The 26512-nt window shown below is 39.1% G+C and overlaps 1 protein-coding gene across 1 annotated transcript in view; it reads right to left on the minus strand.

Moving 5' to 3' along the window:
• Positions 1–26512, minus strand: part of LOC106932067 (neurexin-3a-like) — an 87008-nt gene that overhangs the window by 52532 nt on the left and 7964 nt on the right. The window contains exons 2-3 of the mRNA XM_088002848.1: positions 19971–21055; positions 10391–10411 (exon numbers count right to left, since the gene is read on the minus strand). Of these exons, the coding sequence (XP_087858974.1) occupies positions 10391–10411; positions 19971–20655 (706 nt within the window). The 5' untranslated portion in view covers positions 20656–21055. The remainder of the gene's footprint in view (positions 1–10390; positions 10412–19970; positions 21056–26512) is intronic.

Consider the following 26512-nt stretch of genomic DNA (forward strand, 5'->3'; position numbering starts at 1 on the left):
CACAACTTTAGGACTGCGGCAGTTATGGTCGGCTAAAGGCAATCGAACGATCACCGCAGCTCATTGAGAGCTCAGCCATGTGGAACAAAGCAAAAGCTGAAGAAGATAAGGCAGGCCCATTCTGACTGTCAAACACAGAGCAAAGAAGAAAATGTATGCAAAGCTAACTTTTGGTGCCATGCCATCGACTCAAACTGCACTGCACAGGAGCCACAGAGCAAGCGGAAAAAAAAAAAAAATTCCCTTTTCACACCAGGCTCATTCAGTGATTTCTATTCAAGGAAATGTAGCTGCAGCGATAATCACACAAAGTTCAAATTAGCGTTCTACAAATGACTGTTACATCATTCTTCACCGCTTTTTCATCAAGCCACCCAAAAAGATTAAAAAAGCAACCATAAAATCCTCAAAAAGATCTTCAGCTTCACATTCATAACAGGTATTTTATGTGACTACATAAAAATGTAAGAACCATTAGGCAGAATCCAAAAGTGTCTTGACAATCTGAAAGACTTAATCCATTAGAAAAACATGAATATATAAATAAAATAAGCAATCAGAGGACAAAGGCAGCCCACTTTACAGCGATATAAAAGTGCATCTGTGACAGATGCTGCAGGTTGTTAGCATACATTGCTAAAAGGTGGTTTGAATGAGTTTGGTTTAAAGAAAAAAGTTTGAGACCAGTAAAGCTGTCTCCTGTGAAGCTCGTCTAACATCCCGTCTATTTATTTACGCCTCATTCAGAGGTCTAATTCAGGTTGGCATCATTAACAGTGATGATATCTGGGGAATAACCAGGATTTGTGTGCATCTCTGTCAAAGTAGGAGTGCTCTGGAGCATGCAGGTGTGTGTTAATATAATGCCAATAAGGAAATACACCTGCAAGCACCTTTGAGAAGGAACAGTTGCCAAAACTCAACTGGCAAATGATAGAATATAAATCTATATTTCATGTCCTTTAATCTATAAAGACATAATTCTCAAATGGAAAACATGTTCGCTGCAAATTTTGTAAAGAAAAATCACAAAGTATCTGTTCAGAGAAATATCAAAATACTAAAACTCATCAGAATAAACTGGTCTCAGGCTGCAGGTTAAATGTTCATCGTGGCAACACTAAATACATGTCTGGCTTGGAATAGTTGAAGGACAAAGCCTCTTCTATATGAAAAGCACAATTTAAGATTGCAAAGTTGCATCAATGTAAAGCAAAAGATAGAAGCTTCATCTGCTGGTCCATCATTGACCAGTTGGATAAGGATTCATTGTAGTTCATTCCAACATGTTCTTTAAAATTAAAACCACATTCCAGTCTTTGTCTTTACACAGATATACAGATAAAAACATGCTATGGCATGTTTCATCAACCATACTGGTAATTCACCATGACTATAAAGTTCAAACATCATGTCATACATTCCACAGTTACAGGTTTTAAGGTCATGAGGTCATGAGTTGCAAAATGAATTTCCATTTCCAAAGTCAAAATCAAAATATCAAAACATAAGCATCTTTCAAGTATGAATGCAGGTCAAAAAATGCAGACCAAGGTTGGCCACAAGTGGTTATATAACAAACATAAAACATGGGCTTCTCCTGAGTCTCCTGCTCAAAAATGTGTTCATGTGGTGAAGACTTACAAGGCGATTTGTAAAGTGAGAAAAAGGAAATCAGGAGAAACATTGTTCAAATGGTAATTCTTTTAAAACCCAAACAGATCAGCACCCTAACACTGAACATGGACGCCTAATTCGGTTATAAAACGAGGGCGCAAAGTGAGTTTGGGGGGATTAACTGACACAAACCATGAAAAAATATGACAAAAAATAAAAAAATATATATAATTTTGCTCCACCACTCTTAAAATAGAGGGAGAAGTTAATCAACTTTCTCACTTGCTCAGGTTCCAGGGATTCATTGGTTAAAGTATCCCACTCACACAAAAATTGTTGGTGTACAGTAATGTGCTTCATCACAATGCTCCTGTAAAAACCTCTTCATTGTCATGGTGTAAAATACTAAATAAAGTTGTATATTACCTAAAATATATTACAAAAAAATGAAGGACGGTTTTTTTTTTTTTTCTCAAAGTGGACCAAAGAAGGTAAATCAGAGTAAAAAGCAGGAATGAAACATGGCCGAAGGAAAACAGTAAAACAAGTCAAGTGAATACAAGAGATATATCAAACATGAAAATAAAAATGAGAAGCAGAATGTTGACTTGGAAAAGATGAATGATGCGGTCTAAATGAAATGTCATTCCCAGTAATGGGAAAAAAGAACCCATGCCAGAAAGCAGGTCACTAAAATAGCAAAAGATGTATTTAAGCAGTGTTGCCTGAAGCACAGTCGTTTGACAGAACTGTTAGCATTAACTTTCAGGAATCAAAATAAATGGAAGCAGGGCAGAAGGGGCGGAAAGGGAGAAAAAGAAAAATGCTTTGGGTTTGTGTGTAGCCCGGCCGGGATCGGCACAGTAAAATAGATGCATTCATGCAATCAGGAAAGCAGACACCTTTCCAAACACTCGAGCGTATTTTTCTTTTGTTTCGCATTTGTGACTTCATTAAATTATATAGCAGCCATAAGCAGTTTGTGAGATCTCAGCTTTATTATTTAGTGCAACAAAACTCGGAGCAGTTTGTCGTCTTCAGTCGCCACATCAGTAAATTCAGCACCACGGATCAGACGGAGCCTTTGAAACACACATAATGTACACACAGCCCCTGGCACAAATCAATAGGAGGAGGATGAAATGCACTTCCATTTAATTAAGATAACCAGCACACTCCCTCATAATCTCTCCTCCTCTTCCTCCTCCTCCATCTTTCTCTCCCTCCTATGCTGCTGCCCGTGTCAATCCCCTCAGGGGGGGCGAGCTATGTTGTCGCTCGGAATCTGGATTTAATCGTTTTTCAGATCACCGCCATGTTTTTTTTTTTTTTTTTTTTCCCTTAAGATTGCTACCAACGCCCCACCCCCCGCCTGAAACGTCGTCTAGGGAGCGCTCTGCTGCTGAAATATGTTTGCTCCAGGGCAATTTGACTGTTGGGGTTGACATCTTTGACCAAATAGGTTACAATCACAACCTTGTGGGCCAGCAGAGCAACGCTGCAGAGCACTGGAGTGTTTGCAATAACCAGCAACTGGAAAAGGCTAAGGCACAAAGAAGAGAAAAGCAAGAGCAGTGCTATGACCAGAAAGGAGTTCCACTAAACCAAGATTTTAAATCCTGTTGTTTCTGTAACATTTAACCATAAACACTCTGATATTGAATGAGGATTATTTGTGAACAACAAATATGCCTCCAGACTCCAGACGCCACCTCACTGCTGTTCTTATTTGGGATGTACCACAAAGGGCATACACAACAACTTTACAAAAATAGACGTGGAGAAACAGAACGCGCCTTCGCCAGACTGGATCTGTGTTTTTATTTCAGTGGCAGAAACTATTTGTGTGGACAGCAACAGTGGCAAAAGGTGTTTTTCAAGTCTGGGACCATGGTGGCTTTGTTTCAAGCAAAGGAGTACAACATGCCATATACACTTGAAATTTAGACACGTTGAAATATTTCAGCATACACAAATCCATTTCTTGTCTATCCCCAAAAAACAGCAATGACATTATTCTGGGGCAATGAATCAGTCTTTAATTGATTCATTGCGAATAAAAATGGGCCTGTGGAGAGCTCACATTTTGTTCCGTCACTCACCCAGGTCCACCTGGGCAACTCTGCAATCATATGCAGCTCAAACTGGGTGTAATCACCACATACCAAAACAGAACTCAAATAAAAAACGTTCAGAGTGTAGCAGGTTGTGACTTCCAAACGGCTGGAGGATTGCTGCATCGATCGGCTGCTGCATGAAGTCCGAGAGGCATTTCAACACTTTACAACAGAATGTGCTTATGCTGTTGTTAATCTCACGAGGAGTCAGGAGCATTTGTAACATGGGGAGACACATTGGTTAGGGCAGGAGCGACTAAAGCACTTCTCACAAGGCTATCTCTATTTCTCAAAAAAAAAAAAATCATCTACTTTGAGAATTAGAAAATTCCACATCCGTTTGACTTCTTTCCAGCGCAGATGCTGACGCACGACTGCAATTTAATCATTTATAATGCAGTTGAAGTAACTTTCAGTTAAATATTGTGACGACAGTGGTTAGTTTAGACTGAATTAGTGTTGCACAAAAAAAAAAAAAAATGAAAAAGAGGTTGCATGTGATCACAAACGGACTTTCAATAATCCACAACCTTCCAATTGCAAGGCAACCACTGAGCCACAGTTGCCAGATTAATCAAAAGCACTCCACCTGTATCCAAGTTTGGTCTATGTTCAATCATGCAGAGTGGAATCTGTCCGAGGTGAAGTCTAAAAGCATAATTTGACATTATGCACTGATACTATTGAGTTGTCAGTCCTGCCATGTTGACGTCTGAGTGTGTTTGAGACAATTCCCAGCACTCATCATCTCCCAATTGTCAGCCTCCTCAAGGTTACCACGAACACACCCCTCTAAGGTGCAATCAAGCCTGATTAGCTGATTAGCATACTACTTGATGATCTTTTGCTGCACACTCATACCTGCTCACTTTGCACACATGTAGACACAACACCCACACATGCTACAAATATGAGGGCAAATGTTGATACATTAATTAGATGACTTATTACACAGAATTGAGAAGATTTTGTTTCATTGAAAGATCAGCCTAATTTTTAAGACGTTTCAGTGGGTAGGTGTTGAGGTTAGCAGGTTTAGGGTTAGAATATAAGAGAACGATCCAAAGAAAGAATTGGGAGTGGTGGGGCCTGAGAACTGCAGCTGGATTCTTCTACATGTTATTTAAACTTCGGTGCACACCAGCCCCACTCTGACTATACGCTGTCACCATATTCCACTTAAAACCCCAGTAAACAACCACTGAAAAACATCAAAGACCCTACAGAACCATCAACAGAGATTTTTTTTTATAAAATTGTGTGTGAGAACACTCTCTAAAGTAACTAACACTCTCTAAAGTGATGTACTGCAAGACATACAGTACATCACCATTTTCTTCCTAAAAATATTTTTCATATAATCTATAAAAATCTAACCTAGGATCTTAATGTTTCCCCAATGATCAATGGTATTTAACATTTCTACTTATTGCTGATCAGATCAAAACACAATTTTGCTATATTTTATTTAATTTTTGTGTCACGGGAAATTGAGCGGCTTCAAGACTCAATATGTCGGTTTTCAAGGTAGTAGTTGTTGTAGTACTATTGAGTGTTTTTGTTTTTTTTTTTCTATTCTGTTGTCATAGCATAGTGTTCTCCATTTTGTCTGAGTCTGTTGTTTTTGTTCTCACTGCTGTTTCTTGGCAAACCGGCTGTGCCAGCAAACACTCTGCGCGCAGTGTGGTGCCACGGAGCAGCTCGCCAAGACGGGTCAAAGTCACATGACCATGTGTGACTGTCTTTCAGTTTCTAGAGGTCTTCCATATTTTATTCAAACATTTCCATAAATATGACTTCTTCCATACAGACATCCACTGTTATTTGGCACAAACAGCAGAATACTTGGTGACAAAATAAAGGAGTTAGAATTTGTAGAAAAATTTACTTTATATTTGGAAATTATTCCAACCATTCAGAGGTCGGATCTTAAACCACTGTCCAGTTGCAGATTTTAGTATGCCGCCTCGGTTCTGTCCAGTAAACCTGTCCACCTTCCCCCTCTTCAACATCGGTGCTGGGTGATCCCAGTCTGGCTCATTTATCAACACTCAGTCAAGCGAATAGATCCCAACTGTCCAAGTGTTCTTGAACCCCAGTCAGCCACCCAGTCATGATCTCCTTAATAAATGGGTTCACTGAATTCTGCTACTGGGAGATAACTGTCTTAATCGCTGTTTTAAACACATGATCCTTTTTACTTTAATAGTTTGTCATCATTCCATGTTTCTCAGATCCTTCTTCAGGCAAAGGACCAGATTTAGTTGAGCCTTATTCACGCATTTTCACGGTGAGTGTCACGGTGCCCCTCCAGGATCAATTTCTGAAAACCTGTTAAGTTTCTTTGTTAGTTTTTGGGTATTCTCAGCTATCAAATGACAGAAATGCATTATTAATCTGTAGATCAACACTAACTGCAACAAAGCAAATCACCTTGGACTCTTTTAGTTGGAAGATAAATCTTTTTATTTTATTTTAGAGGTGATGTAAAGCACTGAATTCACAATTTTACTATGGTTATGATGCTTTTTCAAGCTGTCCCTAGTTTGATGATGAACATGCTGTACACATTTCAAGAAAAATTGCAAAGATCTAGCTACTAAATCATCTGCACATCACTGTGTTTCTGCTTGATTCCCGTGAACACTCATGCAGATGGTGTGCTTAAACCAGAGGGAGGCGATAAGACGGCGAGACTCAACTGAGAACGGAGCTAATCAAACTGAGAAGAGACAAAACTGTAACTGATTAAAGAAACTGCTGCAGGTGAAAGAGAGGCAAAGAAAGGATGAGCTAGTTAAGGCGGGAATGAGGAGGGAAAATAGAGAAGATGCAGCAGGGGATGAGAGACACTGCCAGATAAGGGGAAATGAACATTTCAAAAAACAAAAAAAGAATCAAAGAGAAATCTAAAAGTTAATATAGAGAACTTAGTTTGAGCTCATAACAGTAAATTATGACCCTTCTGAAGCAGAGGCTGTTTCTTATCTCATTTTTCCTCTGCCACTAGTACGATGGCATGCAAACAGAGCTACAATGGAGCCTCCCGTGTGCCGAACAGGCGACAACACGGATCCTGCATGTGTGCAATACCTAATAATGGCAGCCATCTCGCTGAGGGATTAGACACAGCAACAAAGACATATAAGAGCCGAGGTGAGGGAGGGGAGTGGAAATCTCTGGGAGCAGAAATCGTCAGAAGAGAGCACCGGGCTTAAGTACGGGGGAAGCCATTTTGGGTGCACAACTAATCACGCCAACAGGAAAGAGGTCTAAATGTGTTACAAACACAAGCCACCAGCCTTTGTCCTTTCTGAAACAAAGTCTGCATTTTCCACGTTATCCAGTACAATGATTTTCATGTAAAAAAGACAAAGGATTGCATCTTTAATATCACTAGATAAGGCATGGAAACATGATGACAAGCCAATCATCTAACAACAATTCTTCAAGCCATTATCCAATTTGGATTCAGTTCTATCTTAAAATTCCAGTTTTCATCATCAGACATTCAGATGTTTTCACAAATTGAGCATTTTTTTTTATTTATTTTTTTATAAATTTTCAAAGAATGTCTGGACATCAATTAGGATTTACAAAAAAATAAAATCAAATAGTTGCAGACTTGGATAGCTTGCCATTTCTACAGAGCTAGCTTCATTTTTACCTAATTAACCCAAACAAAGATTTTCTCTTAATAGTTATGGAAGTCTTTAACATCCTTGATTCAAAGGGTTAAACTCTAAAGTTAAAACCAACTAATCTTTACCGTGAAGCATTGCTGCCAGCTTTTTCCTACTCACCCTCCTGTGCATTAATATAACAGTTTGTATGTATTTGAACAATTCCAAGTAATCACACAAAAGCATCACTGCAGATCACTATGTATTTACTGAAGTGAGATGTGAATAAAAACAGGTTTATCTGCGGACTGAGACGGGGGGCAATTCCATTTCTAAGCCTCCAAGCCTTAAAAGCATACTATGATGGGAATCAACATCCAGCCTAAACCCTTCAAATATTTCCTGGAAAATTACTAATTAACTACTAACTTCTCTCTTTTGTAGTTTTTATCATTGCTGTTTACATGATGTCATAAAAACATAGAAATGCATGTCCAGTCATAGAAATGCCTCAAGTAAGCAGGATATTCTCAGACAAGTTTCTGACAGAAATAAACCGTGAGCATCTCACAAATCCTGCAGAACACAGCTGCTGAGTGGACACTTTGGTTTGCAGAAAGCAAAGCTGGAGAGGGTTTTTTTCTGAAAACTGATCTGCTGTGCGGCCTTCCTGCACACACTTAAAGCCTTTTAACAAATCATGAAACACACTCAAACACACACAGAACACACAAAAGCAAGTCTCTTTTCTCCCCCTTTCATTTGCTGCTGGCTTAATTACTCACTTAATACAAGCACCCTCAGTGAGAAAGCATTACAGAACACAGACAAGTAAACACATTAAAACATCTAACACGTTCCACTCAAACACTCACAGAGCAATCGCCGCTTTTCATACTGGTGGAAAAGGAAAGATTTTGAAAAGCCTGTACCTTTGCTTTTAGCTAGAAGAGCAGCAGCAGCAGCAACAGCAGGAGGAGGAACAGAGAGTCCACAGCCGAGACGGGCCAGGCAGGGAGGAAGAAGAGGACGGAGTGTAAGTTCATGAGGGTTAATCAGTGAACAGAGCATATCTCAAACATTTAAAACATGCAAACGCAGCAGGCAATAAGGAATCCTGGAACAGGCTATTACAGCTTGAATGAAAGCATTTGAAAATAACGTTCTGTTCAACTTGGACAGCACAGAATCAACACATGCAGGCACTCTGTTCTGCAATTACATTTAAATGACATTTACCCTCCATCTTTTGTCAACTTAAAAAAAAAATAACTAAAAGACAAAAAAAAAACAATAAAAAATTTTCTATTTTGTATTATTACAACCTGGAATTAAAATGGCAGTTCAGTGGGGGTTTCTAAATGTCCCTCATTGATATAATGAAACTAACACTTTTTGGGATCTTCCATTTAGTCAGCAGCCGTCTGAGCCTAGACCCAAGGCTTTCTTTGCTACTTTGGAACTTGGCCCATGTAGGCAGACCTCAACCTCTCTGTTTAGCTTGGTCAAAGTGTAAGAGACCAGGGGCCCAACAAAGCATTCACAGCTGTAGAGCAAACGGATCTATTGGTTTATTGAAAGCTGACCAGACCATGAGGAGCACTGAGCTAAATTAAAGGTGACCTAGTCTGGAACCTATCACTTATTTCTAATGTGGAAAAAAAGTGAGCATTTTTACAGATTTTTCAAATGCATCTTGCTGCAGGGAGAACTTTCCCCACTCGTTGGATGCCTACAACTTACAAATGAAGTCATGTTCTGCCTGAAAGATCTCAGATTTGTCTACAAGTGACTCACCTTCTGCACTTGTTGTCTCTCCGTACAGAAGCATGCACTTCCATAGATAGCACTCACCTCACCAAAACATGCAGCTTCACACCAGAATCAAACACAAAGAATATTTTGTAGAGAAGAAGTAAAGAAGGTGTACCTTGTTCTGCCATCATGTGTGCGAGGCCTTGAGAGGAAGAGAAAAGGAGATGAAAGAGAGACAGAGAACACTCTGATTCAATACTCTGCGGTATTGGGACGAAACATGCTTTCAGAAGGGAAAGCATGACATCCGAACACAATCACTTTCCAAAGCTTCCTGTGTCTGAGCAGGAGGCTTCCTGGGAAAAATTCACACTTTTAAAGAATACTTCAACTGGGAAAGCGGAACCAGAACTGACCTGGTAAAGCAACCGGTACCTCACATAACTGTAGGATTTTAGTTTTGGGAGCAAAAACAAGTTTTGAACATTGTTATTGTCTTTGAGATAGAAACTAACTAAAATATCATCACAGCTACAGCTGTTTCTAAAATATAGATGAAGATTGTTATCTATACCTGTATTTGTTTGTCTTCAGGGTAAAAGGTACATTTCTTAGTTTGAAACTACAGTGACAGTGGCGAAGCCTTCTAGAGTCATTAGTACCATTCTGTCTTTTGTTCTTGTTTCTTTAGATTTGTTGTAGCTTTATATTGTTTTAAACCATGGAAAATAATGTCTCAAATCATAAAACGTCACAGATTAACATGGCATTCAAGATCATGGTGATGGGATGGAAACTTTTGATTGCAACTGCACACACTAAACATAATTTTGGGTTCAAAAACTACAGAATAAAGAAGCAGCAGCATTTTCCCACAGTAATAATGTGGTACCACTGAGCAACAGAACTGGGACTGGTCTTCAATTTATTTATTTTTTTTATTCTCCAGGAAAAGTTTTGGAACATTTTTAGAAAATAATTTTACAAAAAGCTTTAAAACGTAAGGGATTTAAAATAAAATTATGTCTATTTTGGGCCAGAAGTTGCTGTTTGATGATGTACCTTTTAATGACAAAAACATTTAAAAACTTGATTTTTTTGAAATTCCAAAGGAATGAACTGACTTCTCATAAAAACTAAATGCCCCTGCAGTCACATGTCCCCTTTTAAGACTGTGATGTAGCTGTGAACCCTTAAGCCAAATATTGTTGTTTAAATATTTGCAACTGCACAATGTATTCTTTCTGACTGGTCGTTTCAGGTCCCATTTCAACTCACCTGGTATGGTCTTCCTGACCCCTGCAATGAAAGGAGACGGAGAGAAGAAGCAAAGAAACCAGCATTAGAAACACACTTTGCACTTGCATGATGAATGTCATGCAACTTTTAAAACACTTTACAGTCAATGCAAATGGTTGGCAGTTTGCACAATCATTTGCATCTGCTACACAGCCCAGCTTCTCAACAGTAAGGAGAGAAAGAAGCAACTTTTGATTTATGACATTTGGATAGAAGAAAAAGAAAATGACCCACTGCTGCCAGATTACTCAACTAAAGAAATTATGCATTCAGTATGAAGGAAATGTTCCCAGCAACAAGTTTGATAAAAAGCCATGCACAGTTCAGATGCTGTTGAATTTTCTGTTTTTGAACCCACAACTTAACATTCGATATCAGCATTAAACTTTTCATATCAAACATTGAGCTTTGGATGCATGTTTCATTGTTATTTAAGCCCAAAGATAGCTTTAAATTACACTATGTGGACAATTTTCATCACAAATTTGAGTTTTACTTGGGCTACAGAGGAGTTTCTATTTTATTGAGCTCCTGAGAGGCAACGTAGCTGCAGAATAAAATGAACAGTAATCGACTTGAGATGCATTAAATGTTCGGAGCATGGACTAATTGGGCATGTTATGGTGTTAATATGTGAACACAAGCAGATGGTGGTTGATTTGGTATGCATTAGATATTAATTCAGTTTCAACTGAGCAGCTCCAACATGGAAGAGGTCCAGTTACTTTGGAGAAAAGACATGTGTGATCGGAAACCGACTAATTTTGTGATTTTTATTTCAATTTTATAAACATCTCTCTGTTTGGGATTTACATGTATTGAACACCACACACAAATGTTACAGAAATAGCCAAGATAATGAACAGAATAATATTGGGATTGCTTTTTGGACATTTTCTCTTTGTTCAAGTGGAAAAACTTGACAACATTTCAGCTCATCTCACATTTTACCTCTTTGTACGGAATGATCTCCAGGCTTGCAATGCTTTGAGTTTCAGGTAAAAACAAAAGGTCCTGATTTACATCAAGACAACATTTACTGACCACACTATCAAGCTTTACTGAGTGATGCTTATCTTTAAAATCAAAATTAAAATTATGGACCTGTGGACACTTCCCAAATTTTCAGAGGACAATCTGAGAAAATTGCACAAAACTTCATTCTGGCTTGAGGTCCTTGCTGAGACTGATGAAAGAACTCGCTGCTGTTACTCTAAGCTGCCAAATGAAGGAGAGACAACAGAATGGCGGTCAACTAAACAGTCACAAATCACGAGTGTGTGTTAGAGAGGATGCACAAGAGATTAAAAGTTTGGAAAATGGTACATATAAAATAAAATGTAAGCTTTTAACACTTGCTCTTATTATCTCATGATTTTTCTGGCAATCCGAGATTTAAATTTATGAAATGCAAATCTTGCCATTTTCTCTATAACAGGGTCTTTCGCTACGACCCAGCACTTGGGCGGATTGTGTCTCTGTGATGAACAGCTGGATTCAGTCCCCTCTCTTTGCTGCTCTGTCATTTTCTTCTCCATCTTGACCTACTTCCTCCGACAATTTCCTCCCCCTTGCATTGTGCCGCTTTGTAGCATCAGATTTTGGTGAGACAGCAAGTGAGATAAAGCTAGTGAAGCCATAAATATTTAATGAAGGTAAAAGCCCAGAGAGCAGTCAAATAATCGCAGGTATTTCTAACTCGTGCCTCCAGCTGCACACTGAGAAATGCCTCCTGATTAATTTCACGCAGATCATCTCACCGTGTCTTAGACAAACTTATTTATTCATCAGTGGACATATAATCCAAGTGAATGTGCTTGATTCTCTTTTACCTCTACACCCAAAAGGTGAGGTGAGGATATCTGGGGATTAGAGCTCAGAGTGGATTACCTAAAGGATGATTCATGATGGAATTCAGAAACTGGGAAAGCGTAATTATTCAAGAGGTATTTCACCACTGTCGGATTATTAACAATGACATCTGCAGATAAATATACCAATTACTGTGAATGCTCATCACCGTCCCGAGGCTTCAGGATCTCTGATTTCACCAGCAGCCATGTTTCATGTTGATATGAACATATGGACAGCTGGAGGAACAGCAAGGAAGGCCTGCTGAAGCCATCTGGTGTCAATGGGTGTGAAACTGGACAGTTTCAGAGGACAGTTGAGACGGTGAACACTGTAAGTGTTTCACCTTCAGCTTAAACAACTCAGCAATCTGATAGCAGTAATTGTGTTTAACTGGCCACAGAAACATTGCTGATCAGAGTGGCGTACGGTCAATTAACGGTGATTTAAAGAAGACATACTGTGAACACCACTCTTTATCAGGGGGTTTGTTAAAGACAATCAGTGACCCAACAGCGTTGTGAATATCAAGGAAGAGAGCAGACGGTTCATGGAGAAAGTTCTGGAGAAGTAAGTTTGAAGCATCTTTGTATGATGAAACAATAATGCCAGTTTTGACTATATCAGACAACTCTGTTCAATCCATCACTTGAAAAGAGTATGGCACAGCTTCAAACCATGTGTGGCTTTGGTAATAATTAGATATAAAAGGGACGTCTCCCTGTCAAATTTGGAAAATATTTGTTTGGACCCCCCACATTTACACTACTTCACCTAGTGTAGCTCATGTTGTTTTGCAAAACAATTAATTCAACAAACCGCAAACTCTCCAGGTTTTCCTGGTCACCTACAACAACCCACCAAAACAAATAGCTACTCCGAGCATAAACTACAAAGGTAATCGCTAACGGCTGCTAAAAACAGGAAAAGATAATGGCAGTCGTATTGATATCTCATATTGTCTGGCTTGTGTCATGAGGTGACAGAATATTCTGTTTAGCTACACTTGTTGTTCAGTTGGAGTAACTGCAAAATATATAATTGAACTGCAGACGTGTGCAAAGCGTCTTTGCTGGAGAGAAGTTGATTATTTTTCAAAATAAAATTCTCCACAAACTACTGTTAAACCTTAAGAGACCAGTCAAGTCACAATGAGCCACACAGGAGAAACAGAGAAGTTGCATGCAAATTTAGACATTAACCACCCCTGCTTTAGTTAATGTGCCAGACTAGCACACATGGGATGTGTCAATGCCAACCAGTTGGTTTCTGGTTCAATCCCCACTCCATCCATTTCTGCCCGCAAGACACTTCATGCGCTTTGCCTGCTGGTGGTGGTCAGAGGGCACCGTGGTCCCGGTCCATGGCAGCCTCACCTCGGCCGGACTGTCCCTGGGCAACTACGTCAACAGTCCAGTAGCTTGCCACCATTAGCATGTGAATGTGTTCACAAATGGGTGAATGACTGAATATAGCTAGAAGAGCTTTGAGGCCCTCTGAATATGAGAAAGCGCTAAACGGCTCCAGGTCATTTACCATTTTAAAAATGTTATTGAGGAGAATTTGTTGAAATTGAAATTTGAACAGCAGCTCATGCCTGGAAAAACACATGTGAAACACAGAGAGGAATTACTAAGGTAAACACGCAATTAAGACTAATGGTAGTTATAGAAACTAAATATTTTTCAACTTTATATTTTGGTCTCAATCTTTCAACCAACAGTCTAAAGTAGAAATTTAGTAGTGACAAAATTCTGCTTAAAATTAGACCTTTAAAGCAGATTAATCTGATGGGCCATTTCCTTGTTACCATCACACTAGTTAAATATGTCTTACCTAAACTTTACATAGTTATTTCAAACAGTAATATTCTTATAAACACTCATGCTCCACCTCGATGCAGAGGTCTTTTGAAGTGACATGACTTACACTGCCCACCATGTTTGTGCTGACTTACATCATCTGTTGTATAAAAATGAGTCAGTACTCCCATCATCACATCAGACAGACCTCCAGTCTTCTAAATCTGCCCAGGTCATCCATGATCGGTCTGGTGTGACACCAGGGCTTCATTTGTTGTGGTCTACTGCTTCTCATCATCCCGCAGCGCTTTCTGCTAACCCTGCCAACTCTGGCCTGTGTACAGTATTCATTTTCTATGACTTTGATTTCCCTAAACTCAACATTTTACTACCTATGCCTTATAGTACACAAGAAATATATATTTTTAATGTAAGACCATCCATTAGCAAGTTAAAAGTATCTGAACTAAAAGAGGTAGTCTTCTACTCAAGTCAACCCCAATCATCAGATTTGATCTTAAAAGTATTGTGTCATACGGTGAAGGCTTAATGATGCAGGTTCTGGTATTGCTCAAAAGTGATAATAATGAACTTTTATTATTAATTCATATTTTTTATCACAGTTTTGTTCAAATAAATACTATACATAGGCTCTGTCTTGTTTATTTTGGCAGAAAACTCTTGCCTTAATATGTTCACTTTAGTTTGTGAAACGTTTACTGAATTTTTTTTTAGTTCAGCATAGCTTTCTTGCTATTTTCAGATAGATCATACTCAATAAATTATGCTGTTGTCCTTGTATCTATGTCAGACCTATTTTGATTTTAAACAATCACTCACTGGAGGACCGGTATAGAAAATGGCAGAATAATCTAACACTCGTAAATTTGGATATACTTTTCAACAGCTACAAAGATGGACAGGAAACATCTCTGCATATCTTCATTATTGAAACTGCTGCAAGTTTTCCACTTTTCAAAACATTCATAACAAGTTTATATGGAGACCTTAAACAATGACAGTTTACTCAAAGAGTAGTCCATTCTTTAAATTCTTAGTTTTTTTAATGGGCCTACCGACTACTTTCTGTATATGTGTGTACAAACACAGGGATAAAAAAGACAAATATTCAATAAAGGGCATATAACATTTTGTAAAACATAAAATCTTAAAAGTGTGAATAGACTGCTACTATACTGGTATACCAAGGAGGGATTATCTCGAGAGTATTTTGTCTCATCTTTAATCCTCTTTATGAGTAGTAATACATTGCAATGACTATTTTGGTCGAAAAAAGTTGAGAGCAGAGATTGATTACATGGAGAAAAGTGAGACCTGCACAATGAATGCATCTTTCTGTAATATTCTATTCTGGTGACAGATGTGATGAGCAATGGGAGGGTTGATGCTTGTGGGCATCAGAGTAACAATGCTGGTCAGAAAAGGGTAAAACATTACGTCTACATTTCGTCGAAATGAGAGCGGCCAGAATGTTAGCATTTTGCATAGTGTATCAGTTTGTTACATCTCCAAACTACTCCTCTCATCTATATTCACTTCCTCCTTTTTCAGTAAATGAAATACCCACTATAAATCCCCACTTTATAGGCTAATTCGAGTGGGAGTCTTTGCCATCTTCCATCGTTGCCCTGAGTGGAATTTGTGTTATGAATGGATGCCAGCTGCAAGGTCATCACACTTTTGTGGTGTTCTCAGCTGCTTTGTACTTGCTTGGGCATGGAAATGAGTAAAACCATCACAAACTACAAGCTGGAATGCAGTCAAAAAGGAAAGGCGGTAACAAAATAGAAATTTTTTCATTTAAGTTGCTGGAACCTTTAAATCTCTTGACTAATGCTCTGTGAAGTGCCTAAGTAAATGAACTCTTCCTGAAGTAAGTCAGTAACAGCAGCATGACTAGTTATAAAAGAGCACTTCCACACTGCCTACTGTATCACAGGTTGTCACCAACACAGCGCTGTGACCATTTCCCCTGCTTTAAAAGTATCAATTTGGATGTCACAATCAAAATTGTTATCTGGGATACCTCCAAACATCCTGAGGTATCCAAATAGAGAAATGGTGGTAGACAACATTCCCCGATTTGTTACTTCTTTGCAAAAAAGTTGAACTAAGGCCTGAACATTCAGCCAGCTCTCTGAAATCGTACGTAGCAGGACTGATGTCTTCAACATTTCAGAGACTGATTTGCTGCTTTGCCACATGCTATAACAAACTTTTACTCGAAACTACCTGAAAAAAAATCCCTCATTCCTAACCGTGCATCCACATAATCTTCAGCCTCTGGGCATTTCTCATGTCTCAAGTAGGAATATGTATTTTTAACATTTGTAAAACTGTGTTTTTCTGACAATCAGTTATCCCACATTACCCCTACAACAGGCACCCCACCAATCTATCTCAGTCAGCCTCATTAAAGCTGTTATTTATCCCTTAACAATCACTAATCTAAATTCTCTCAGGGCTGCTGAGGTTCCCTGCTTCCTGTCACCTATCACCACCTCGCAGGAGGCAGCCAGACGACGGAACGAGGGAGAGCCAGACATAAATCTGGAGCAGGAACAGGTTCCAACATGGAGACTGTAAATCAAGGTAGGGAAAAGCAGGCCATTATTGTACGAGGGTCAATGGTGCAGCCACTCTGAAGTGGTGCTGAGTCATGCATCATGTTCCAAGGCATGGAAAGAAGGTAGTTGTTTAGAGGGACAAACTACTGAGAGAAAAGATGTGGAGCAATAGACGTAGGAGGGAAGATCCTACAGCCAAAGATGTGCGGAGTACTCTATTCTGTAGGGAAAAAGAAAGTAAAAGGCAATCCTAGGTGAAAATGGAAGTGCCATGTAGCTAAAGGGAAATAACCAAATCAAAATCTTATTTTTTATTCAATTAAATTTTCATTAACAACATTTGTTCAGCTCTGGAAACCAACAGCTGAATATTCATGTTTTCCAGAAGCACCTGAAGATTTTAATCACACTTCTTGCATTTGCATGCAGTGCCCTCCCACTGCATTTCAGAGTCAAGGAACCCTTTTACTCCGCCAACATGAGCCGTCATACTACGCTTATCAAATGTCAGGTGAAACCAGACGCTGTTCCACACGAGGCTATGAAGGTTATGCCTTTAAATGTTCAGATTCATATAATAAACAGGCTGTTTTGTCGTGTCCTTGTTCTTTTGTTGTTTTCTGGAGTTCTGAGACTTCCAGTCATTAGTCAAAGAAAAATGTACATTGTCAAACAATTATTAAGGTGTATTTTTAAAAGTAAAATAAGAAAATATAAGAAGATGTAAATTATTTGAAAAAAAAATAGTCCATCTTTCAGGATATTTGAGAAAAACAAGACAATCAAAATGCTGTATTTTCAATATTAATATATGAAACCATCAATTGTGGCAGCTTGCTGTTCTGGAGCATAGAGTAAGTTAACTCAGCCATCCTTAATGATGGTTTAATTTCATAATTCTATAATTTAAAGATTCCTATAAATGCAGAACAACACAACAGCATCCAGTAACTAATTTGACCTTACAGTAATGACACCCCGGTGTCTATGCACAAACTCCATGAACTCAAACTCAGACTCCATAGGCGATGTTGCCACGTTAAATGTTAGAGTTCATTACAGAACAATTAAGTAATGAATGGGTATGTTTTGTTTTTTTTGGCAGTTTATAAGAGAAAGCCTATAATCTCTAAAAAGCATGTGGCAGCACAGCTTGCAACGTTGCATCTAAATGAAGCACAAGGCTTCTGGAATAATGCCCTTTGAACATATACCAAATACGTCTGGCCTTAAAGCACAGCAACATGTATGGAGAAAACCAAACAGCACAAATGCCTCATACCAACCGTCATAAAAAGTAATGGAGAGCTCATGACTTGGGGGTGTTTGCAACCACAGGAGCCGAGAAGGGAAGTCAAAGAGCAAAGATCAAACTCCTCTATAGACCAAAGTATTCCAAAGTCAAATCAGGTGAGATCTGTCCAGCCAGTCAAGCTTGGCTCAAATTAAGCCATCAAACAATCATCCAAAACAGATTGGCTGGAATAGATATCACAATGTTGCCATGGCCTTGACAAAGTACAGATCTAAACATGATGGAAATGTTGTGATGAGACCTTCACAAAGCCATCAGATGAGAAGTAAGATGGAGCAAAGGGTGCATTTTAATTTCTCACAAATATTTACATTTTTGCCTCACACATGTGAGTATGTGTGTTTTTGTGGGCATGTGGTTCAGTTGAGATCAATTTTAAAGCTAGGGAGGCAAGATATTTTTTTTCTGAGATTTTGATACACTAGAATCAAAAAATGGGTGTGATTTCTTTTGCTTGAGGCTTCTGTCAACTTAGTGTTGATGAATGTAAAAATATGCCTCTCCTTATGTTACACACATCAAAATACATCAAATTAAGAATATCTGACAAACACTTTTCCCCACAGGGTCAGTAAATTGCTACATATTTAATCAGTTGACAAATGTAACAGGAAAAACATAAATAAGATGGATTAAAAAAATATAATAATTTTTGAATTCCAGATTTGCTAGCAATATGTCTAGATGCTGAGGATTTGGAAACCACCCAAATTAGTTTAAATTTATTATTAGGAGAAAGACTTCTCAATGAGAAACAAGGAATTCAAACAAATCACATCTGATCTGAACTAATTATGGAAAAACTTTCCCATCTAAGTACTATTGATTATCTTATAAGGCTTTAGATTATTGCGTCTCCTCAGCAGCTGGAAGCCACTGATTTGGAAACTTGAAGAATGTGTATTGATTGTGAATAATTAAGTCCATGGATAGAGTTTTATTTTTACAGCGGATTAAGAAAAGGTGCCTGAATCTGTTTAATGTGGTGCCTGATTGCAATTTTACTGAATATTCTCAGCACCCGACTCATCCAGCGACAGGAAGTTTCAAAGTAAGGCAGATGAAAGTCTCTGGTATTTGGCCAGCGGGGAGGGGAAATGAGTAAAAGGCTTTGCTTTTAATAGAAATCAATTTTAGCTTGCCAGCTGCAGTGCAGAGCAAGTGAAACACGCAGAAATCTCTGCACAAAGGGATGTGATATAAAAACACCTGCCATCTCGTGATTGGGTGAAGAAAAACGGCTCAGGAGGTTTCATTCTCTCCAGAGGCGCCCTTATCACTGCCTGCAGGACCGATGCCATTAACCTGGGCCTCCCTGGCTAACTGTGCTTTGATTAGCTTTCTGATTTTACAGCACAGCTGATACAATGATACTGGGAGGAAGAGCAGAAACAGGCTACACAGAGAAAAAAAAAAACCCTAGTGATTGAAAAAAATTGAAACTTTAAAGACTTGTATGCCAACAAGCCTACACACTTGAAGGAGGAAATTTTATATAAAGCTATAATTAAAATAGGTCTCTTTGGTTCTTCAGAACAGAAAGCAACATATTGTCATTTTTTATCTTAATTTTTTAACCTTGGGGTGTCCCCACTCACCAGAACGGTGTAAATTCATTACTAACGAGAACTGCAGACCCAATGCCACTTTCATAATTTTACTGTTTTACCAGTTTTCTATTGGTTTATCCTTACAACACCATTTAAATCCATTGAGTTCTGGTGCAAAGGTTTTGAGAAAAAAGGCCTCTGTTACAGTATTCCAAGAAACACTGACAAACCTGAGGGTAAAATCAATAACTTACAATAAAAGTTAGATGTTTTATTAACAAAAAAAATGTTTTCTACTTATTTGTAGCTTATTATGTTTACTAAAATCAGTTTTAAGGTCTGATTAATTAATTTAATTAATTAGCAAAAATGAATCGAAGGGGAGTGTTTCACCATTGGAGCTATGAGATGATACAGCAAAAAAAGAGAGAAAAAACTGCAGTCTTCTCTTACCTTCATTGCAGAAGCGGCCCTTGTATTTCGTCTGGGAGCAGTCGCAGACCGGTTCTCCGTCTATCACCATGCACGTTCCACCGTTCTCACAAGGGTTGACAGTGCACCAACCCTCTGACTCCAGGGGCACCTTAAGGCTTCCCAGGAACAGGGGCTGTGAGCTGCCAAACTTGAGGTCTGTAATTGTTCCCCTGAAGGGTTGCATGGTTCGCACCGTCGGCAGTGTAAGTGCACCGTTGCGGATATCCTGAGGTACTCCACCCAGGAACAGGTCGCTGACTATTTTCATGAACTGACGCTGAGGTTTCACCTCGTCGGCTTTGGCCTGGCCGTCCAGCACCAGTACCGTGCGCAGGTTATACCTGCTCAGCGTGGCGGCGTGCCAGCTGCTGTCGTCCACCCGCCTGTCGGAAACAACCGTGGTCTCAGCGCAGTCAATGCTGAAGCGCAGCTGCAGTCGACCCTCCACCACCCCCAGCTGCAGAAAGTCACAGTATCCTCCATCATCAAAGTACAGCAGCAGTGACTCTGAGGCCTCTGTCTTGAACTGAAAGCTGAGGTCACCGCGGGTGCTGGCGTCCCAGCGGAGGTAGCGTGCCCACTGGCCTGGAGTACCTAAAAATTCCAATCCCAAACAGGAGCTGAGGAATAACTGCAGTCTGATAGAAAAGCCTACAAGATCCATAGCTGCAAAGAGTTAATCCAAGAAAATGTCCAACAGGGAGTCAAAGGGATGGAAATCTTCTAGCTGAATTTCTGGAATCCACTTTTATCCACAATATGTATTGAGATATATTCATATAGATATTTCTTATAAAAAAATATGCTTTTAAAGGGAACAAGGGGATAGGAGGATAACAGTCGTTGGCGTTAACAGTCTTAAGAGTAAGAAATTGTCCAGACGCTGCAAGGCAGTGATCATGCAGAAGAATCCTTTTCTGATTTTTATGCTTTTTTAATCTTCAGAGCATTATTTCTGGTGTAAGGTCTGATCCAATATTCTTCTCCGATTCTCATGGAAAGTGGAATTTCCTCCATGTTTTTAGATGTGAAGTGGAGGTATGAGTGGATCCACGGTTTCATCACTGTTAGGAGAAAAAAAGACCAATGGAAGATCAGCAAAGCATCATCAACATTTCATTTAATTAATATTTTTCAACATTTATCCTGAAGAAATCTCCCTAAGGCTTCTATTTATAAAGATTTCTGCATGGCCTCTTACTGAAACAAGTCAGTCAACTCAAATAGTTGAAAGTCTTATTTCATCTCTTTTCTTTTAACACACGAGCAATTTCTTCCCACAATCTTCCCAATCTCGGAAAGTCTTTCAGAATCTCTAAGACCAAGATTTAAATCCATCGTCCAATATCAAAGATTGCAGGAGGCAGCAGGTCCAGGAGGGAAATCCAGATATTGCATAGCACAGTTAGTGACACTTCTTCAGCTTCAGTTGGGAAATCCAGAGGTGTTCCCAGACCAGAAGGGATATGTATAAATAGTCACTACACCGGTTTCTAGGTTAGTGAAAGAAAGATTTGGTTCAGCTCTTTCTTCACTACGATAGTGTCCAGTCCCATGTCTTAACACCATCCTACTATAACTTGAGAACAAGATATCAAATTCAACTCCAGCTCAACTCCTCCAATTGATTGTGACAGTGACACAAAAGGTGCAATTCTGCATTTCTCATTGAGAACAACGATAAAAAAACCCACAAAAATAGTTACACCTGCATTTCTCTGAAAATACCTATATGCAGTCATATAAGAAATTCAAACTAAAGAGACCTCTTCAGTTCCACCTTTGCAAGAATTGTTGAGAACTGAAATACACACAATTGAATACAATATGAACAAAATTGAAACTGCAACTATTTAAAAAACAAAAGAGTCTATCAAAATACCAGCTTAGTCAGGTAATCCCCAATGTTTCATGACTTCTTTCAACTGAATGGTGCGCCTACTGTAAAGTGTTGCTGTGGTATGGAGCTCCAAATTTTCTCCTCAACAAATTACATTAATCTTTACGAGCTTTTAACTTGTTTTGAACCCATCAGGCATTTATTTCATGACCAAACAGATTACTACTGTTAAACCTCTGTTTCCATGTCAAGTTGAAGTCAGCACTCATTTAAAAACCACCAACTACATTTTGCATAAAGAAGTAGAGCAGAGGAGCAGGGGAAAAGCTTTTAAACCTGCTCCAACAAACATAAAAAGGGACTATGGTGCTTTACTCATCTAGTGAAAAATGTTGATTTGATGTCATCACTCGTGCCTCTGAAAGAGCCGCATTCTTCCTCCTCCAGAGGTTGTTTGGAGTTATCGGTCATCTGCTGGGTAAATTAGTCTCATTATTCTCGTGGCACAGAATGATTATGACTCAGCCAGGCATACTGCCTTTATCTGATGACCAGACTGCAGAGAAAGCTTTCTGCTGAATCCAGCTGAATAATAGGATTTGCAGGAAAAACACAACTGCATTCTGAAGCCGAATGGTATAAATGCTGCTTTGCGTGTTTCAGTATAAGTGCTAAAGATGATTAAGGTAAAACAATTTTAAGATAAATTTATTCTAATTTTCTGAAATATTACAATTTCTTTTTATTTTTGTAAAACCAAACTCATGCAAATCATAGTACGGATGCTCTAATCAGGTTTTTTGCTCCCGATAATACCGATCATCCATGAGGCCGATCTCTGCCGATCACCGATCACTCCCGTCGGCTGTTCATTTTTCGCATTAAGTAGCTATATGTTATCTGGCAAAACTGAAAAATTATCTGGCAATAAATGCATCTAATTTTACACATAATAGACATATTTTAATTCACATCTAAAATCTTTTTTTCTTGTTTTTTATTTTTTTTAAGCTACATGCTGCAGCTATACGCAGCTGTTCGGTGTCAGAGTTCACCGTTTGGTGGAGGTTGAGCGGCGCTACGTCTGTGAAATATTGCTATCAGTAGCGCGTAGTGGCGGTCCAAGAGCGAGAGCAGAACCAGAGTATTACTTGAATTATTTTTCGGATTATCGGTTCAGCTTTCTGACCGGGATGCTAAACCGGGTGAGTGTTGGTAGTTGTGCGCTACTTTACCTACTACCTGGCCGCTCCTGATGTCCTTTTGTTCCTGCATTGAGCCTCGATTTAACCAAACTCCGTCAAGTGCTTGTCTTGATGTGTTGATGCATTTTGTAGTGCTTCTCCCCCCCGAGGTAATTTTCCGCCGCAAAACCTAAACGTCCCCATTCACGCTCAGAGCGTTATAGTTCCACACGACAGTGTTTGTTGCAGCGCGCTTGCGCAGTGTGAAGGAAAGAGGAGATGAGCTGCACACGCAGGCTGCGAAGTGAATTAAATATGATCGATTTTGGTGATGGACAACAAGAGACAGTGATCGGCGACCACCGATTTCACTTTTTCACGGAAATCGGCCGATTATGATTGGTGGCCGATCGACCGGCACATCTAATTATAAGCTAATGTTTTACATTTTTATATTGGCCTAAAGATACCGATGAGGTAGAAGCCATCTTGGTTGTTCGACATTTCAGACAAAAATCATTGAATTACTAAGATTACAGTTTTGTTTTTTGTTTTTTTGTTTGTTTTTTTTTTTTTTTGTTTTTTCTTAAAAATATTGCAATGAGACAAAGAAAAAAGATGTATGTTTGGAAAATGTTGGCATATGTGATACAATCATCTTCTGCATCTATAATACAGATTTGGGTTGTTCCATGTAAGATGTTATGTTTTATAACCTACGTGCACAGTGTATGTAGGATTTCTAAAATTCAATTGATGTGTCCTCTCTGTACAGCCAGTAATATTTTCATAGAAGCCAGGCTTTTCGTCCGACAATATTTTTATTTGGTTGTCTCAGGATAAAAGTTACCCTTTTATCCCAAAAGATAGTCAAGATTTTGCAAGAAAAGAATAATGCTGTCTAGGGAAAAATGCTTTATTTTGAGCTCAACAGATGGCTAATATTTTAAATATCCATTTTGTTTTCCATTCAGCTTTATCTAAATATTGCAAGATGACAACACATATATTCTCATAATGAGTTAATATTCTTGTTATTCAGGGAAAACAGCACCCACAATTGTCCATATCAGGAAAGCTGTCCATATCTAAGCTGATCTAAACTTTATTTTTCTCTAGGTTTTGCATCTCCTAAAATAAGTTAACATGTTGCTTTTTAATCGACTCAACCAATTAAAAAAAGCTGATGAAGCCTACTTTTATATCAAACCACTCAGGAGTCTGTTAGATGAACAGGGAAAGCCATGCCGGTCCAGAAAAAACTGAAGTGCTAAAAACTGAGAAGAAACTGCAGATTAAGCTGATGCTGATAATAACCCACTAACCGGGTTAGTCCTGACTCTTCACAGGATCTTATTTATAGGGAAGAAAACACACGAGGGACGATCAGCTGACATTCTGTCTCAGAAACCTGCTCAGCAGAGGAGACAGCTCGGTTTCCTGTTTCAGCATTTCAGAGCTGAGACTTTAAGATATGACAAAAGAGTCACAGTGGAGAATGGGGTGTCGCAAAACCTAATGATGAAGTTTGGTATCCGAGCACAGTGTGCTACAGATGTATGCTTTCTTCAAACTTGAATGTTAGTGGTTATATTTCAAGCAAAAGGATTGGAGAAAGAAAAATGACACATATTTTGCTTCTGACCCATCAAATGACATGATCAATAAAACTCCATCCTGCTTGGTTATTTTTTATAAAATGTCTGTCAAGACAGACCAGAGACAGACACAAATGAGCCTAAATGTGAACTACTGTGATCTGACCTCCATATGTGATCATGAGATATGGATCATGACGGATGGAGATCCTGGATACAAGCAGCTGAAAGAGCTTCCTCAGTAGGGCGGCCATGCTCTGCCTAAAATATAAAGTAAGAAGCTTGGAGTGGAGCTGCTACTAATTCATGTTGTGGTTCAAGCATCTGAAGCGATTCCTCCATGAAATCTATATTTGGAGCTTATTCGGTCACATCCCAGCAGGAGGAGACCTTGTGGCAGACCAAGAACTCTCTGGATGGACTTCTAACCTGAGGAAACACAGCAAGTCTGCTGCTTGAGAGCTGCTGTTCTGCCACGACACATCTGATGGAAATTTAGCAGGCTCATTCAGAATCAGTTGAAACTACAAGCTATTTCAACAATCTGATTCAGACTCGGTGGAGCATAAATAGATCTAAAGTATGACCCTTGAGAAGGGGAAAAGTCCAAACCAGCTCCAGGATGGCCCTGAATGTGTTGGTTTCCCTCCTGAACGGGTTCCGACCAGAATATGGTCTCAGACAAATAGACTTTCTTAAGACTGATTACTGCACATTGATGGTTTGAAAGCAGCACAGACACTTTCTGATATGATAGAAATGTTTAACTTTACAAGCGGGAAGCTAGAAATAAAATGAGTCCAACGTGGGAACAAAACTAGGATGCTGCAGCTGGGAACAATACAGAGCGTTAGATAACAACTGAGAGTACTGACTGCACAAGGGTTCTTGAGTTCTGGATGCAGGAAATCATAAGAGAAACAGACCAATCTGCAGACCTATTTTATAATATCCAAGGAGCTCTGCATATGGCTCAGCAGAACCAGAAGGGCCTCAAACAACTGCAGCAATTAGTCTTCTCCAAATCAGCCAGCTCTGAGGAATAATGCTCCCTTGCTGTTTTTCCATCTTTAGGTTGTAGCGGGTTAAAAAGCTTTTCACCGTGCAGTTCTGCTGATCAGAGAGTCATTACTGTCATTTACCTGAGAAACACCGTGTGCAGGTGAGAAGTTACTACTGGTCACTGAGCACAGCAGTGCAAGGCTGCTTTCTTTCTAATTTGTCTTTGTAACAACCTGTACTGCTCAGACAGCAGACGGCTGTAAAGGCCATGTTACACAGGTTCAAGTTGGTGAACAAGGTTTCACTCCAACACAGATAAGGCTGAGAGTTTCTCAGTTTAATCCACAGAGCACATTGCTGAAACAGAGCAACCCAAAACTGTCAGCAGGCGGTCAGAGACGTTCCATTTTTGTCTCTATGCATTAATAGGGGAAACACGCTTATCACCAGCAGTCAGTGGGCAAGAGCTTGAGTAAAACCTGGACAGGTTGCTATGGAAACATACTAGAACAAACAACAATGTGCACACACACATACTCATACCTAATGATAGTTTAGAATGATCAGTCATATTTTTGGCATGTGGGAGGAACCCAGAGACTTAAGACCCAGAATTCAAACCCAGGACATTGTTGGTGCAGCCTAGACATGGATTGTGGCTTTTTATTCAATAATAAATAAATAAAAACATTTCTGACTCTTACGTCTGTAGATATTTATCAATTTGTTGTTTAATTTATGACTTATTCAGGTTTATTCGTTTCAGGCACAAGACAGTTCAGCTGAGGGCTACAGGATTTCAAACTCTAACCTAAAAACCACATTTTAATATCTTCTAATATTACCTACCACCTTAAATCAGGAATAATATATGGATTTCATTGGTTTTCAACTGAA

This window comes from Poecilia mexicana, unplaced genomic scaffold, assembly GCF_051168715.1.
Source record: "Poecilia mexicana isolate PSO_F unplaced genomic scaffold, ASM5116871v1 scaffold_22, whole genome shotgun sequence".
Classification (NCBI taxonomy): domain Eukaryota; kingdom Metazoa; phylum Chordata; class Actinopteri; order Cyprinodontiformes; family Poeciliidae; genus Poecilia; species Poecilia mexicana.